Source organism: Nannospalax galili, unplaced genomic scaffold (assembly GCF_000622305.1).
Source record: "Nannospalax galili isolate Female #2095 unplaced genomic scaffold, S.galili_v1.0 scaffold445, whole genome shotgun sequence".
Taxonomy (NCBI): Eukaryota; Metazoa; Chordata; class Mammalia; order Rodentia; family Spalacidae; genus Nannospalax; species Nannospalax galili.
This window is the reverse complement of record NW_008354184.1, coordinates 3,314,413-3,327,730: the sequence shown is the minus strand read 5'-3', so window position 1 is coordinate 3,327,730 and position 13,318 is coordinate 3,314,413. Positions and strand designations below refer to the sequence as shown.

The following is a 13,318-nucleotide window of genomic DNA, read 5'->3' as shown; positions in this document are numbered from 1 at the left end:
TCACAGAGATTCACCTGCCTCTGCCTCCCAAGTGCTGGGACTACAGGTATGCAGCACCACACCCAGCTTTATTATTTTTATTTTGTGATTACAAGTGTATAGCCTGCATGCATGTGAGTGCACCTGTATTGTGCAATGTTGTGGAGGTCAGAAGAGGGCTTCAGATTCCCCTGGAACTGGAGTTAAGGACAATTCGTAGCTGCCATGTGGGTGCTGGGAATCGAACCCAGGTCCTCTGCAAGAGCAGTCAGTGCTCTTAACTGCTGAACCATCTCTCCAGCCCCTATTTTCAGTCTTTAAGACCCCTTTAATCCCAGCACTGAGGAGGCAGAAGCAGGTGGATCTCTGTGAGATTGAAGCCAGCCTGGTCTACATAGTGAGTTCCAGGCCAGCTGGGGCTATAGGGAGACCCAGTCTCAAGAAGAGTAGAAAGCACTCTCCAGGGGACTTGAGTTAGTTCCCAACACCCATGCTGAGTGGCTCGAAACTGCCAGTAACTCCAGCTCCTGGGGATCTGATGCCCTCTCTGGGCACCTGCACACACATGGCATACACTCACACAGACACATACAGATAAATTTCAAAAATGGGGCTGGAGAGATCGCTCAGCAGTTAAGAACCATCCGTAACTCCAGTTCCAGGGGATCTGACACCGTCTTCTGACCTCCTTGGGCACTGCATGACATAGGTGCACTTACACACATGCAGGCAATACACTCATACACATAAAATAAAAAATAGTAAATATCAAATAAATAAAATTTAAAAACATATATATGTACATATGCAAAGCAAAAAAAAAAAAAAAAAAAGACTGGATTGATGGTGCATACCAGGAATCCCAGTTTGAGGAGGTAGAGACAGGACTGAAAGCTCAAGTCCAGCCTGGGTTACACAGTGAGACCCGTCTCAACTCCTCCTCCCTACCCAAAAAACTTCCATTTGGAAATTTCAATCAATGGGCTGGAAGACGGCTCAGTAGTTAAAAGTGCATACTGCTCTTCCAGAGGATCTGAGTTTGATTCCCAGTACCCAAGTTGGGTGGTTCACAACTCTAGCTCCAGGAGATCTGACATTCTCTTCTGGCATTCACAGGCACTGCACTCATATGCACAAAGCCACACACAGACACACATAATTAAAACATTAAAAAAAGGAAACTTCAATAAACCTACAATACCTAGAAAATCAGTCTGCAAGACCTCCAATTACAAGGATACCAAAAGGTCTGCCCAAGGCCATTTGATGAGAAAAGAATCAGAAAGAAAGCAAAGAACCTCCCAATTCCCATCAGATGGCACTGGCTCCTCCAAGGACACCTCATTCTAAGGGATCAATCTGGCTTTTTTTGTTGTTTTGCTTTGTTTTTGAAACACTATGTAGCCCTGGCTAGCCTGGAACTTACTATGTAGACCAGACTGGCCTCGAACTTGCAAAGCTCCACCATCTCTGCCTCCTGAGGGAGTGCGGGGACTAGAGCTCTTGTGCCACCATGCCCAGCTCCATCCGGCTTTAAAAAAATATGTATTTATTTTATGTATTTTGCTTATGTGTATCATAAGTACATGCAATGCCTGCAGAAGCCAGAAGATGGAGTCAGAGCCTCTGGAACTGGAGTTATGGATGGTTATCAGCTGCCATGTGGCTGCTGGGAACCAAATTCAGGTCCTCTGCAAGGGCACCTTTTGTACTGAGGGTCTAGCCAGGCCTCAAAGGTCTGGAAATGAAGGCTAAAAATCAGGCATTCATATATCTCTAAAACACACTCCTTGCAGCACTGTGAAGACACACCTCCTGTTTAGCTCCTGCATACGTGGGCACTGCTATGGTAACACTGATAATTCTGCCCAGCCCTTCCCATAGTTTTAGTGGGCAAGATGTTAAAATAAAATTATGTTATCTATAGGGCCAGAAACTGATACACACTAAGATCCAGCTGACATAACGGCTATGTTTTGCTGACTTCAGCTCACACGGGAGAAGACTCTGAGCTTTTGGGGGCAGTGAGATACAGGATATAGGTGTGATTCAGCACTCATTCAAGTCAGCTATGATTATTTTCTAGTCTGTGAGGCTCTCACTATGGAGCCCTAGTTGGCCTGGAACTAGCTATGTAGACCAGGCTGGCCTAGAACTCACAGAGATCTGCCTGCCTCTGACTCCCAAGTGTTGGGATTAAAGGCGAGTGCCACCACAGCCCACCTGGACTGCATGCTTTTTAAGAGCAGGCACTGGGTCATACCAGTCTTTGTAATGAGTCCATGTATGAAAAGCCCTGAACATGATCCTGGGATATAACATTCACTTAATACTTGTTCAGGTAAGACCCCTGTCTTCAACTGACAACCGCCCCCCCCCCCCCCCCCCCCCCCCCCCCCCCCCCCCCCCCCCCCAGTACTCACTGGGCATGGAAATCCACAACAACTGGTGTCTGGCTGTTGACAACTCGGTCTTGAAAGTCTGGTCCATCCTGGACGTTAAAGGTTGTTGAACAGACTCTGGTGGTGTATACCAACCGGGCTGGGCTGAGTGTTACTGTCAGGCCAGCAGGACTACACTGCAGGGTCAGCAGGGTCCTGGAGGTGAGGGGGACACACCCACCCTGAGAGGGCTTCCTGGAGATGACTGAGGTCAGGAACCTCCTCAGAAGAAGACGCTGAGCCATCTGTGAAGGAAGGAGGCAGGAAGAGCTGGGGCATAAACAGGGAGTCAATACACCAGGGAAACAAAAGTATTTGAGAGTTCTGAGGAACTGAGGAATACACAGAGGTGGAAGCAAAACGCAAGGAAATACTGACTGTAACAGGTTTCTGAGGGCCAGGTGTGGCTGTGATTCCAGCACTTAGAGGGCTGGGGCAGGAGGATTAAGTTCAGACAGCCTGGGCTACACAACACTTGTCTCAAAAGACCCCAAAACAACACAGTATCTAGAGGTGAGTGAAAATGAGACTCACTGAAAGGGGGGAAACAATAGGCCAGGGAAACTGGGATACCAAGCAAAGAGACCGAGACCAAGGCGGAATCACGAAGGAGGGGTGCAATAAGGAACCAACATTTGTAGAGCACCTAAGGCTCACGAGCTTTACAGTCCTAGCTCGCCCTGGTCAACACTAAGGAAGTTGTTACAATACCGCCCACATTAGACGGCAACCCAAGTCTCAAGTGCGTTGCCACGCTCAAAGTACCCACTTTCTAAATGACAAACTGCAACCCAACGCCTTCCGTAAAGTCTTTATCGATTGCTCTTTTAAAGTGTTTTAACGGGAAATTAAAGAGGGAAAAGGAGTTGTCGAAGGACGAGCAAAAGGGAACTGCAACTACAGAAGGAACTACGGAAGCACGCACAGGAACAGGATGTGGGGGAACCAAAGGAGAAGGGGCATGTGTACGGAGGGAAGCCTTAGGGAGGGACAAGTGTGTGGAGGGAACTAGAGAGACAGGCGCACAGAGTCCCGGACGCCAACGCCGGATCCCCACCTCCGGGCCTCCACCCGCTTGTCGCCACCCTGCGCACTTGCGCACCAAGACCGCGCCTCGAATCGCCCTGGGGCCTCCTACCTCCCTGCAGCGCGAGCAGAGAGACGCACAACCCAGCCCGCCTGCGTCAAGGCACTCCTGTCGTCACTTCCTCAGGGGCGGGCCTAACGTCACTTCCGGGAGAGGCAATCTGACTCAACTGGAGAGGCGATTCGGTATTTTCCGCCAATAGGGACGGTGGCAGAAGGGACCGGTGACAGGGCGGGACCGGAAGTGGTAGGTAGTCCTGGGGGAGAGACCGGAAAAGGGGTGGGACCAGTGAGGGAGAGTAGATTAGAGAGGAAAGGGCGTGGCGCTGGGTCAAATTCCCGCTGCTTTGCCCTCCAAGGGCACCGCCCACCCCTGGATCGGGTCTCCTAATGACTCCTGAAAGAGTCTGGTCGCTTCACTTTACAGACCAAGAAGCTCTGTTCCTCAAAAACATTCTGTGCCTTGAAGGAAAAGACTCCCGGGCTGGGGATGTATATCAGTTGATAGAGTGCCTAGCACACAGAAGCCTAGATTCCATTCCTCCCACCACATAAACCAGGTGTGATGACACACACCTATAATCGCAACACCCAGGAAGTGCAGGTGGGAGGATCAGGAGTTCAGGACCATCCTTGGCTACATAGTGAGTTCGAGGCCAGCCTGGGATACGTGGGAATCAAGAAGCTGCTATATGGCCTTTGGCCTTTGCCTTGTCTGTCAGGCATAAATGTATGACTTGTTGGTCACGAGCACGTCTCTGCCTCTAAGGGCTGGCCTTGTTTCCAAGCTCATCAAGCTTTTCTCTTTCGAACTGTTGGAGAAATGGGCTTGCCTTTGAGGCCCCAGGTAAAGTGTGGTCACCTGTGAATCTGTGTGGGCTTGGAGCTTTTCCTTTGTTCTCATAGGCATGCGCAATAGCGTTCTAAGTCAGAGGGGTTATGAAATGTGTCTAAGTCAAGAGTCAGGCAATGCTGGGGATGTACTACAGTGGTAGGCTGCGAGCCCAGCATGTACAAGGCCCTGGGTTCAGTCCCCAAATAAGTAAATAGATACATTAAAAATAGATGTATTTACTTAAAAAAAAAATAGCAGGCAAATTGGCAGGGCCCCATCTGCCACTTCTTTACCCTGCCCTCCAGCTAGCGGGAATGACCTAGTTTATTGAAATGTCTCCTTCGTCCCTGCATTGCAGTTGTTGATGGAAAGCTTTCCCAGAATTCTCCATTTGAGGAAGTGCTACTAGATGCCCGGTTCTGCATTATCTCTGGCCCCCTTTCCTGTCTCTTGTAGTGGGGGCAAGTCCTCTGTATCTGCCAATCACCACTCTCCATGTTCTGTTTCTGTTTTTGTTTTTCTGTATCCTTTTTTTTTTTAATTTAGAAAATTTTTATGTGTATGAATGTTTGCCTGCATGTTTGGGTACCATGCCCCTCCCTGGAACTAGAATTATAGATGGTTGTGAGCTGCAATGTGAGTGCCAGGACTCAAATCTGGGTCTTCTGTAAGAACAGCCAGTGTTCTTAACTGCTGAGCTATCTGTACAACCCCATCTACACTCAATACCAGCTGGCCTGGAACTCACTGTGTAGACCAGGCTGGCCTCCTCCTCGCAGAGGTCCACCTGCCTCTGCCTCATAAGTGCTTGGACTAAAAGTGTGCACCACCACTCCTGGTCTCTTTCTTTTTCTTTTCTGTGTATGAGTGTCTTGCCTGCATGTATATACATGTACTCATGTCATGCAATGCCTACAAAGGCCAGAAGAGGGTGTCAGATTTTCTGGAACTGGATTTGAGGATGGTTAGCCACCATGTGAGTGTGCTGGGAACTGAACCTGAATCCTCTGCAAGGGCAGTCAGTGCTGAGCCATCTCTCCATTCCCCCACCCCCGAGATAGGGTGTCACTTTGTAGCCTTGGCTGGCTTGGAGCTCTTTGTGTAGACTACACTGGCCTTGAACTCACAGAGATCTGCCTGTCTTTGTCTCCTGACTGCTTCATTTTTGTCCCTCTTTCTCCCTCCCTCCCTCTCTCTTCCTCACTCCCCCCTCTTTCTTTCATTCACAGGGTCTCATGTATCACAGGCTGGATTTTATCTGGTGCTGGGAATCAGACTCAGGATTTCATGCCTGCTAGGCAAGCGCTCTACCAACTGAGCTGGTTCTCATATTCCACTGTCTGTCTCTATATTCCCCAGTCCATTACCTCCCTCAGGGCTTGACATCACAGGAGATGCCAATGACTATAGGAGATGCAGCAAGTGACCCAGATTGAGTCTTCTGACTACAGATTAATTTTCCTTATCACACCCCATGGCCCCATTGTTCTCTTCGAAAAATCATTGTCATGCTTTCACCCAGCTCATCTTGGCCACATTTCGTTCTTATTTATCCTCTGTCCAATTGGCAGGTCAGGTGCTGTGCAGGGCTTTTCCTCTGGGTTAGGGTGAGGGAATCCTTGGAACAGATTCACTTACCCTAGCCAGTCACTGCCATGTCAGCCTTCCACTTAGTAGTCTCTTGCCCCCTGCAGGCAGAAGGCTAGGTTAGGTCTGGGCAGGCATGGCCCCTCTACCCTGTCTGACCTCTTGTCTTGGTCTCTGTTCTCACCCAGGATGAAGACCCATGGTGGGGTGCCCAGATCTCAGGGCTCCTGAGGTCAGTCTCTCTTGCTGCAGCTGTTCCTGATAATGCCAGGCACCATCTGGCAGGAGTGCTCCTGCCCTGCCCATTTCCATATCTGTTTTTCTCTGTCTCCAGCACTTTCTCTTCCCCAGCCACCTATCCATCCTATTCAGCATTTTCAGAGAAGTTTCTAGAGAGCCAATTTCCTTGCTCAGTCTGCATTCTGAATTCTAAAACAGGACCAGGTCTGCTTGCTTATTCTATGGTCACCTCACCCCTGTTGGCCCAGGTGCCCCACCTGAGAAATGGGAACAGTGTGTCTTCCTTAAAGACAGACTGAATGTAGCAGCTGGCCGGGTGTCAGTTCCCTTCCGTCCAGCAAGGAGACAGCCTGGGGCACAGGCCGAGCTCTCAGCAGGCCCCTCAGGCATTTGGTAGCTCCTATGTCCAACCTATCCCCGGTCTGGTTGGTTCACTATACAGATTCAGGACACAAGTGTGAAACAGAAGGAAGGAAGTCAGGACAGGCAGTCCCAAACTAAGCTTTTGATAGTATCTTTCAAATTGTGGGTTACAAGCCATCAGTGAAGCCAATGTAGTAGTAGTTGTGATCAGCTTTTTAAAAATCAGAGGACTGGGGATGTGGGTCAGTCAGAGTGCCTGCCTACCATGCACAAGGTCTTGGGTTTGATCCCTGGTACTGCATAAACTGGGCATGGTGAACGTCTATAATCCCACCATGTGGGAGATGAAGACAGGAGGATCAGGAGTTCAAGGTTATCTTTGACTATATATCAAGTTTGTGGCCAACCTTAGGCTACCTGAGATCATTATCTAGAACAAAACAAAATAATAAAACCAAATAGAGCTGAAAAAACAGCATGACCTAGATGCTACCAGCAGTTCTTTGAGAGACCTTTGTTCCTGTGTGTGTCTGCATGTCTCCATGACCTAAACATGTTTTTTGAGACATGGTCTTGGTGTATGGCCCAGCCCAGGCTTGCCTCAAACTCATGATCCTCCTGCCTCAGCCTCCTGAATGCTGAAATCATAGGCATGAGCCACTACACTGGGCCTTTAAAAAAAGTTTAGTGCCAGGCGTGGTGGCACACACCTTTAATCCCAGCAGAGGCAGGTGATCTCTGTGAGACTGAGGCCAGTTAGGGCTCCAGGGAGACCCTGTCTCAAAAAGACAAAAAGACAAAAAAAAAAGATTTATTTTTATTTATGTGAATGTGTATGTGCAGTACCCCAAGGAGGTCAGAACAGAAGAGGGTGTTGAAGAAACTGAACTCAAGTCCTCTGGAAGAGCAGCAAGTGCTCTTAACCACTAAGCCATCTCTCCAACCCAAGGTAGAAAATTAAAAGTTTTTCTTACTAGGGGTCATATGGTCAAAGGGCCTGAAAACTCCTTATATATTGGTTACCAAACACTGGCACTGTTGTCAGCCTTTTGTGAGTTGAATTCATCAAGTCCTGCAGTCCTGGGACTGTTGAAGCCACAACTTTCTTCTTGGAGGAAGACGCTGAGGTACATCTGAAGTCAGGAAGCTTGTCAGGGCACGCAGAGCAGGAGGTGGCGTCTCTACGGTGCTGTGCCACCCCCAGAAGACTGCCTTGGCTTTAGACTACTGCCTCCCCTCCTAGCCCTGAGGGACCTTCCAGCCAGTGCAGGGCATCTAAGGCCAAGTCCAGAAGGGTACACAGCACGCTGTAAGCAGAGGCCTCCACACGATGGCACTGTGGTATTCACATGGTTCTCTGCGGGAAGCCCGAAGTCTAGGGCGCAGCCTCCCTCAGTCCTGCAGGGTGGGACTGCAAAAGACAGGGCTGCAGGACAGTCACAGTGCAGTGATTGCAGTGATCAGGGCACCTTGAGGTAAAAAAAAGGAGAGGGGTGGCCAGCCACACTTAAGAGGGAGCACCTAGAGATGTCAGTTTTAGTTTCATGGTTTGTTTTTGTTTTTGTTTTTGTTTTTTTTTGAGACAGGATTTTACTAAGTAGCCCTGGTTGGCCTTGAGTTTACTATGTAGACCAGGCTGGCCTTGAATTCACAGATATCCACCTCCCGAGTGCTGGGATCAAAGGCATGCACCACCTTGGTCAGCCTAGTTTCCATCTTGATGAAAATTCTCTGACATTTTTCGCACTATTGCAGAATGATTTAGAATGGTGACTTGCGTTTCACAGGCTTAAGAAGCAGTTTCATGTCAGTTGTGATTCATGCGCTGTCTTACTTCCAATTATAGTACAAAGTCCCTGGAGTGCTGTGGTGATGATGTAGGTGGCCCCCGAAGCAGCCCTCATTGCCCCAAATTCAGGCCAGGGCACCAGACTTATCCTGGGTCCCACTGGCTGTGGGATTTGGCTCCTAGTGTGTTACTGGGGGTCACATCTGAGGGCTGGGATTATGCCGGGCAGGGCAAAGCCTGCAGCTGTGAGATGAGGCAGGTCCTTCCTCTTTGTCGATCTGGCCTGCCTTGCTCAGGTCCTTCTCTGTCCTCCAAAAGGAGGCAGCTGTGGTAGAGAAGGGCTGAGGCAGAGAACCCGAGCCACTTCCTCCCCAGGCTCTTCACTTACAACAGCCTTGGTGATATGGTTCCTCCTTTGTAGGAGGTTCGAGCAATGCTGACACCACAGAGTCTGGGAGCTTCAGAAGGAAGATAATGGCTAGCTGCTCTATGGTCCTTACCACCAGTCTCCTCCTGCTCAGCCACATCCCCTATTCTCAACTGGTTTTTTTCTTTTTTCAATTTTGTTATTTTTATGTGTATGAGTGTATTGCCTGCATGTGTGTAAGTGCGCCTGTGTTGTGCAATGCCCACAGAGGTCAGAAGAGGGTGTCAGATTCCCCTGGAACTAAAGTTACAGATGGTTGTTATCTGCCATGTGAGTGTTGGGAATCAAACCTGGGTCCTCTGCAAGAGCATGCTCTTAAATGCTGAGCCATCTCACCAGCCAGCCCCTCTTTTCTTTCTTTTCTTGTCTTTTTTTTTTAAGACATGGCTTTGCTATGTAGGCCTGGAACTCAATATATAGCCCAGGTTGCCTGTGACCTTATAGTGATCCTTCTGCCTCTGCCTCCACAATACTGAGATTATAGGTGTGTGCCACCATGCCCAGCTTAGCTCCATTTTACCCTTACAGTAAGTGAAGCACTGTTATTAGTCCCATATTACAGACGAGAGAAACTGAGGGCTGAGAGGGCTCTAGATTAGGACTCAAGCCAGGTGGCAGAACTGGGACTTAAGCCCAGGTTACCCCCCAAAGGTATGCATAACAGTTCAACTATATTCATCTTTAATTATCTAAAATAAGAGATAGCATAGCCAGGTGGGTATTTACACACCTTCAATCTTAGCACTCAGGAGGCTGAGGCAGAAGGATTGCTATAAGACCAGCCTGTGATACAGAGTGAAAGCCTATCTCAAAAACAAAATTCATTTTAAGAATTTTTTATTACATTTATTTATTGTGTGTTTGTGTGCACATGCCAAAACACTTATATGGTGGTCAGAGGACAACTTGAAGTGGTTGATTCACTCTTCCACCATGTGGGTCCCAGATGGACACAATAGAACTCAGGCTTGACAGCAAGCACCTTTACCCACTGAGCTACCTTGCTGACCCCCGAACAAAGTTTAGTATGTACAGACCTGGAAAGTTTTCTAATCCATGAGCTGGGGCTGCTGATACGCACCTCTTACACTGTTTATAGTTGAGCAAACTGACTCAGAGAGGTCAAGGGCACACGGCTAGTTAGACCCAACATTGGGCTCATATCCAGATCCTCTGGCTGTAAGTCCTGTGTTTCTCCTACCAGCCTGCAAGGACAGGGTGGGGCTAGGTCTGAGGATGAGAGTATCTGTTGTTCACTTTGCTGAACTGAGTGTCACTGCAGAGCTGAAAATGAAGTCCAGGGAATAAAAGTGGCTTTTGGTTTCCTGAGCCTTTATTGTGAAATTGAACTGTTCATAATACCAGCTTCCTGGGGCTGTCAAGAAGGAGTAAGTGGACAGTACGAGGAGAGGGTTCATAGCAGGTGCTTTAGGTTTCAGTCTTGAGTTGTATGGAGTCTGGTGAGCTGCCTATCGTACAGTTTATAAAGTGCACAGTTGTCAACATTTGCTGGGTGCCATGTTCTGTAAATGACAACCAGGTCACAGTGCTTCACAGAGGAGTGTCTAGGTTTCCTGGTTTTCACTGATTTTCTGTTCACTTGGCCTGTTGAAAGTGATAGATGAATTGGGTCAATCAGGAGAAAGCACCAGGACACAGACAAAACTCCGATGGGATAGAGTTTATTAGCAGAGGAAAAGCGCACGGGACAATTCCCTTCAGGATAGGGAAGTTGTCAGCCTACTGGTTGTGGGCTGGGGGTCTTTATAGGGGGGCTTCAGGGGATGCAGAAGGTGGGAACATTTTTTTTTAAGTTAGGCAGGAGGACTGGAGAGATGGCTCAGTGGTTAAGAGCACTGACTGCTCTTGCAGAGGACCGGGGTTTGGTTCCCAGCACCCACATGGTGGCTATGAACCATCCTTAACTCCAGTTCCAGGGGAATCCAAAGCCCTCTTCTGACCTCATAAAATAAAAATAATAAATAAAATATTTTTTAAAAAGTTAGGTGGGAGAAAGGGAGCCCAGGGCAGATCAGAACAGCTTCTGTTAAAAACCACCCTCTTCCATCCCCTTCCATCATCCAGGATCTGGGTTATGGGGTAAGGAGTATACATTGTAAAACTTATCAGGGGGAAATAGCTTGTACCAAGACAGTTCCTACATTAATGGATCCGGAGTGCAGGAGCCTGTTCTACTTCCAAGATCATCAAAGAAGAAGCAGGTTATTTTTGACCAAAAGGGGCAGAGAGGCTGCTTATCTTGTCTTCAAAGACCAGGGTGCTCATTAACTCAGTTCCTGCATTCTCAGGGGCTTGCAAAACCATGAGACCCTGTTGGGGAGGGGGCTGCTGCAGATCCAAACCCTAACAGAAAGAGCAGTATTAAAATCTACCATGATTATGGATTTATCTACTCCCTTTGGATCTGTCAGGTTTTACTTTAGTTATCTTGAAGCTGTGTTATTAGGTTCCTACACACTCATGATTATTATTGTTTCCTGATGTATTGATCCTTAATTTAAAAAATATTTTATTTGTATTTATGTGCATATGTGTGTGGGCATGTGCACATGTGTGCTGGTGCCCGCAGAAATCAGAAGAGGGCATAGGGTTTCCTGGAGTTAGAGATACAGGTGGTTGTGAATCACTTAATGTGGGTGCTGGGATTGAACTCAGGTCCTCTCCAAGAGGAACAGTGCTCTTAACCACTGAGCCATTTCTTCAGCCCCCAGACCCTTAATCATTATGAAGTGATTTTCTTTACCCTTGGACATACTGTTTACCTTGAAATTTACTTTATCTGATAGCCCTAAAGCCACTCCAACCTTCTATGGTCACTGCTTGTCAGACACAGCCTTTTCAATCATTATCAGCTTGGGTTTATATGGAAATACATGCCTTGGATGCAGCATTGGATTGAATTTTCTTTTTAAGACAGGATCTCCCTATGTACCCCTATCTAGCTTAGAACTCACTTGTTATGTAGACCAAGCTGACCTTGAACTCATAGAAATCTACCTGCCTTGCCTGTTGAGTGCTGGGATTAAAGTTATGTATTATCATACGCAACCTATGAATTCTTATTTTTAAAAGATTTATCTTATTTTATGCATATGAGTGTTTTGCCTGTATGTATGTACACCAGGTCTGCAGGAGGCCAGAAGAGAGTATCAAGAGGGTGTCAGATCTCTTGGAACTGGAGTTAAGGATGGATGTTAGCTGCCATGTGGGTGCTAGGAACTGAACCCAGGTCCTCTGGAAGAGTAGTAAGTGTTCTTAACCACTAATCCATCTAACCAGCTTATTTTGGGAGTATTTTTTTGTCTTTTTGAGACAGGGTCTCCCTATAGCCCCAGCTGGTCTGAAACTCCCTATGTAGATGAGGCTGGCCTCAAAGTCACAGAGATCTGCCTGCCTCTGCCTCCCAAGTGCTGGGATTAAAGGCATGTGCCACCATGCATGACTTCTTGTTGTCGTTCTTGTTTTTGAGACAGGGTATCCCTGTAGCCCCAGCTGGCCTGGAACTCACTATGTAGACCAGGCTATCCTGGAATTCATATAGACCTCACTGACCTCAAGCTCATAGCAACCCCCATCCCTCACCCTCCTTTTACTGAAATTTATGGGTATAAGCCACCGTGACTGGCTTCCTTTTGAATTTTTACATGGTTACTCTAGGAATTAAACTTTCCACTGTCAACACAGAGTTAACACTATAGGTGCAAAATGTAAGGTCTCTGCATCTGTGCTCCTCAAATCTGGGTCCTGCTTCTCAGATCTGGGTCCTTTGGGGAGATCAGAGAATGACCTTCTGGGTTTTGTGGCCTGTTTCAGGGAAAAAGGGCAGGGGAAGTTCAGAGGGGCCTCCAGGCGCTGTAGCACTCTCAGCTTCCAGTGGATCTCCTTTGAGGAGAGTGGATCCTAGGTGCCATCAGTTTCCTTGTATGTGTCTTGCTTAGAGTTCACTGGAATTCTGCAATCCAACTTTATGTCTTTTCACCATTATCATAAGCTTGGTCAGGTGAGGCCTTGTCACGATAGGGCAGTCACTCTTAAAGATTCCACTCTTATCACAAGATTCCTGCCCATCAAGGTGACTGTGGAAGAGAAGGACTCAGAGCAAAGGAGATGGATGCAGCCTGGAGGCAGAGGTGCCACATTCCTATCCTGACCCATGATCCGTGCAGGCTGTGCAGGCTCTGGAGAAGAGTCCTTGCTGTTAGCAAAAGCAGCCTCTGCTTCTTTGCTACCTCTTGATGTGTATCCTGTCTCACTGTGCATCGTCTACAGCTGCACACAGTGGTGCATGCCTCCATTCACATACGTGCATTTCATCACTGTTGCCTCCACTTTGGCTTTCCGGGAATTCAGAATTCTTTTTCTTTTCCTTTCTTTTTCTTTAAGCCCCGAATGACCCGGAACTTGCTATGTAGATTGGACTGGCCTTGAACTTGTGACAACCTTCTACTTCTGCCTCCCCAGTTCCAGGTATGAGGTATCCCCTGCCCCCAACCCGACACTCATACTTCTGAAAGCATAAAACTATTTCTTTCCTAGAACTTGGTGTTCAT

General features: G+C 47.8%; 1 protein-coding gene across 3 annotated transcripts in view; it reads right to left on the bottom strand.

Moving 5' to 3' along the window:
- The window catches only part of Txn2 (thioredoxin 2), a 14,563-nt gene extending 10,897 nt beyond the window's left edge, over window positions 1-3,666 (bottom strand). For 2 of the 3 annotated variants that reach the window (XM_008851340.3, XM_008851341.3), the window contains exons 1-2: window positions 3,559-3,666; window positions 2,403-2,665 (exon numbers count right to left, since the gene is read on the bottom strand). In XM_008851340.3, coding sequence (XP_008849562.1) covers window positions 2,403-2,665 — 263 coding nt within the window. In that variant the 5' untranslated portion in view covers window positions 3,559-3,666. Of the gene's footprint in view, window positions 1-2,402; window positions 2,666-3,189; window positions 3,319-3,558 lie in introns of those variants that run through there. The other variant, XM_008851342.3, reaches the window with a different exon arrangement.
- Between the last annotated feature and the right edge of the window lie 9,652 nt (window positions 3,667-13,318).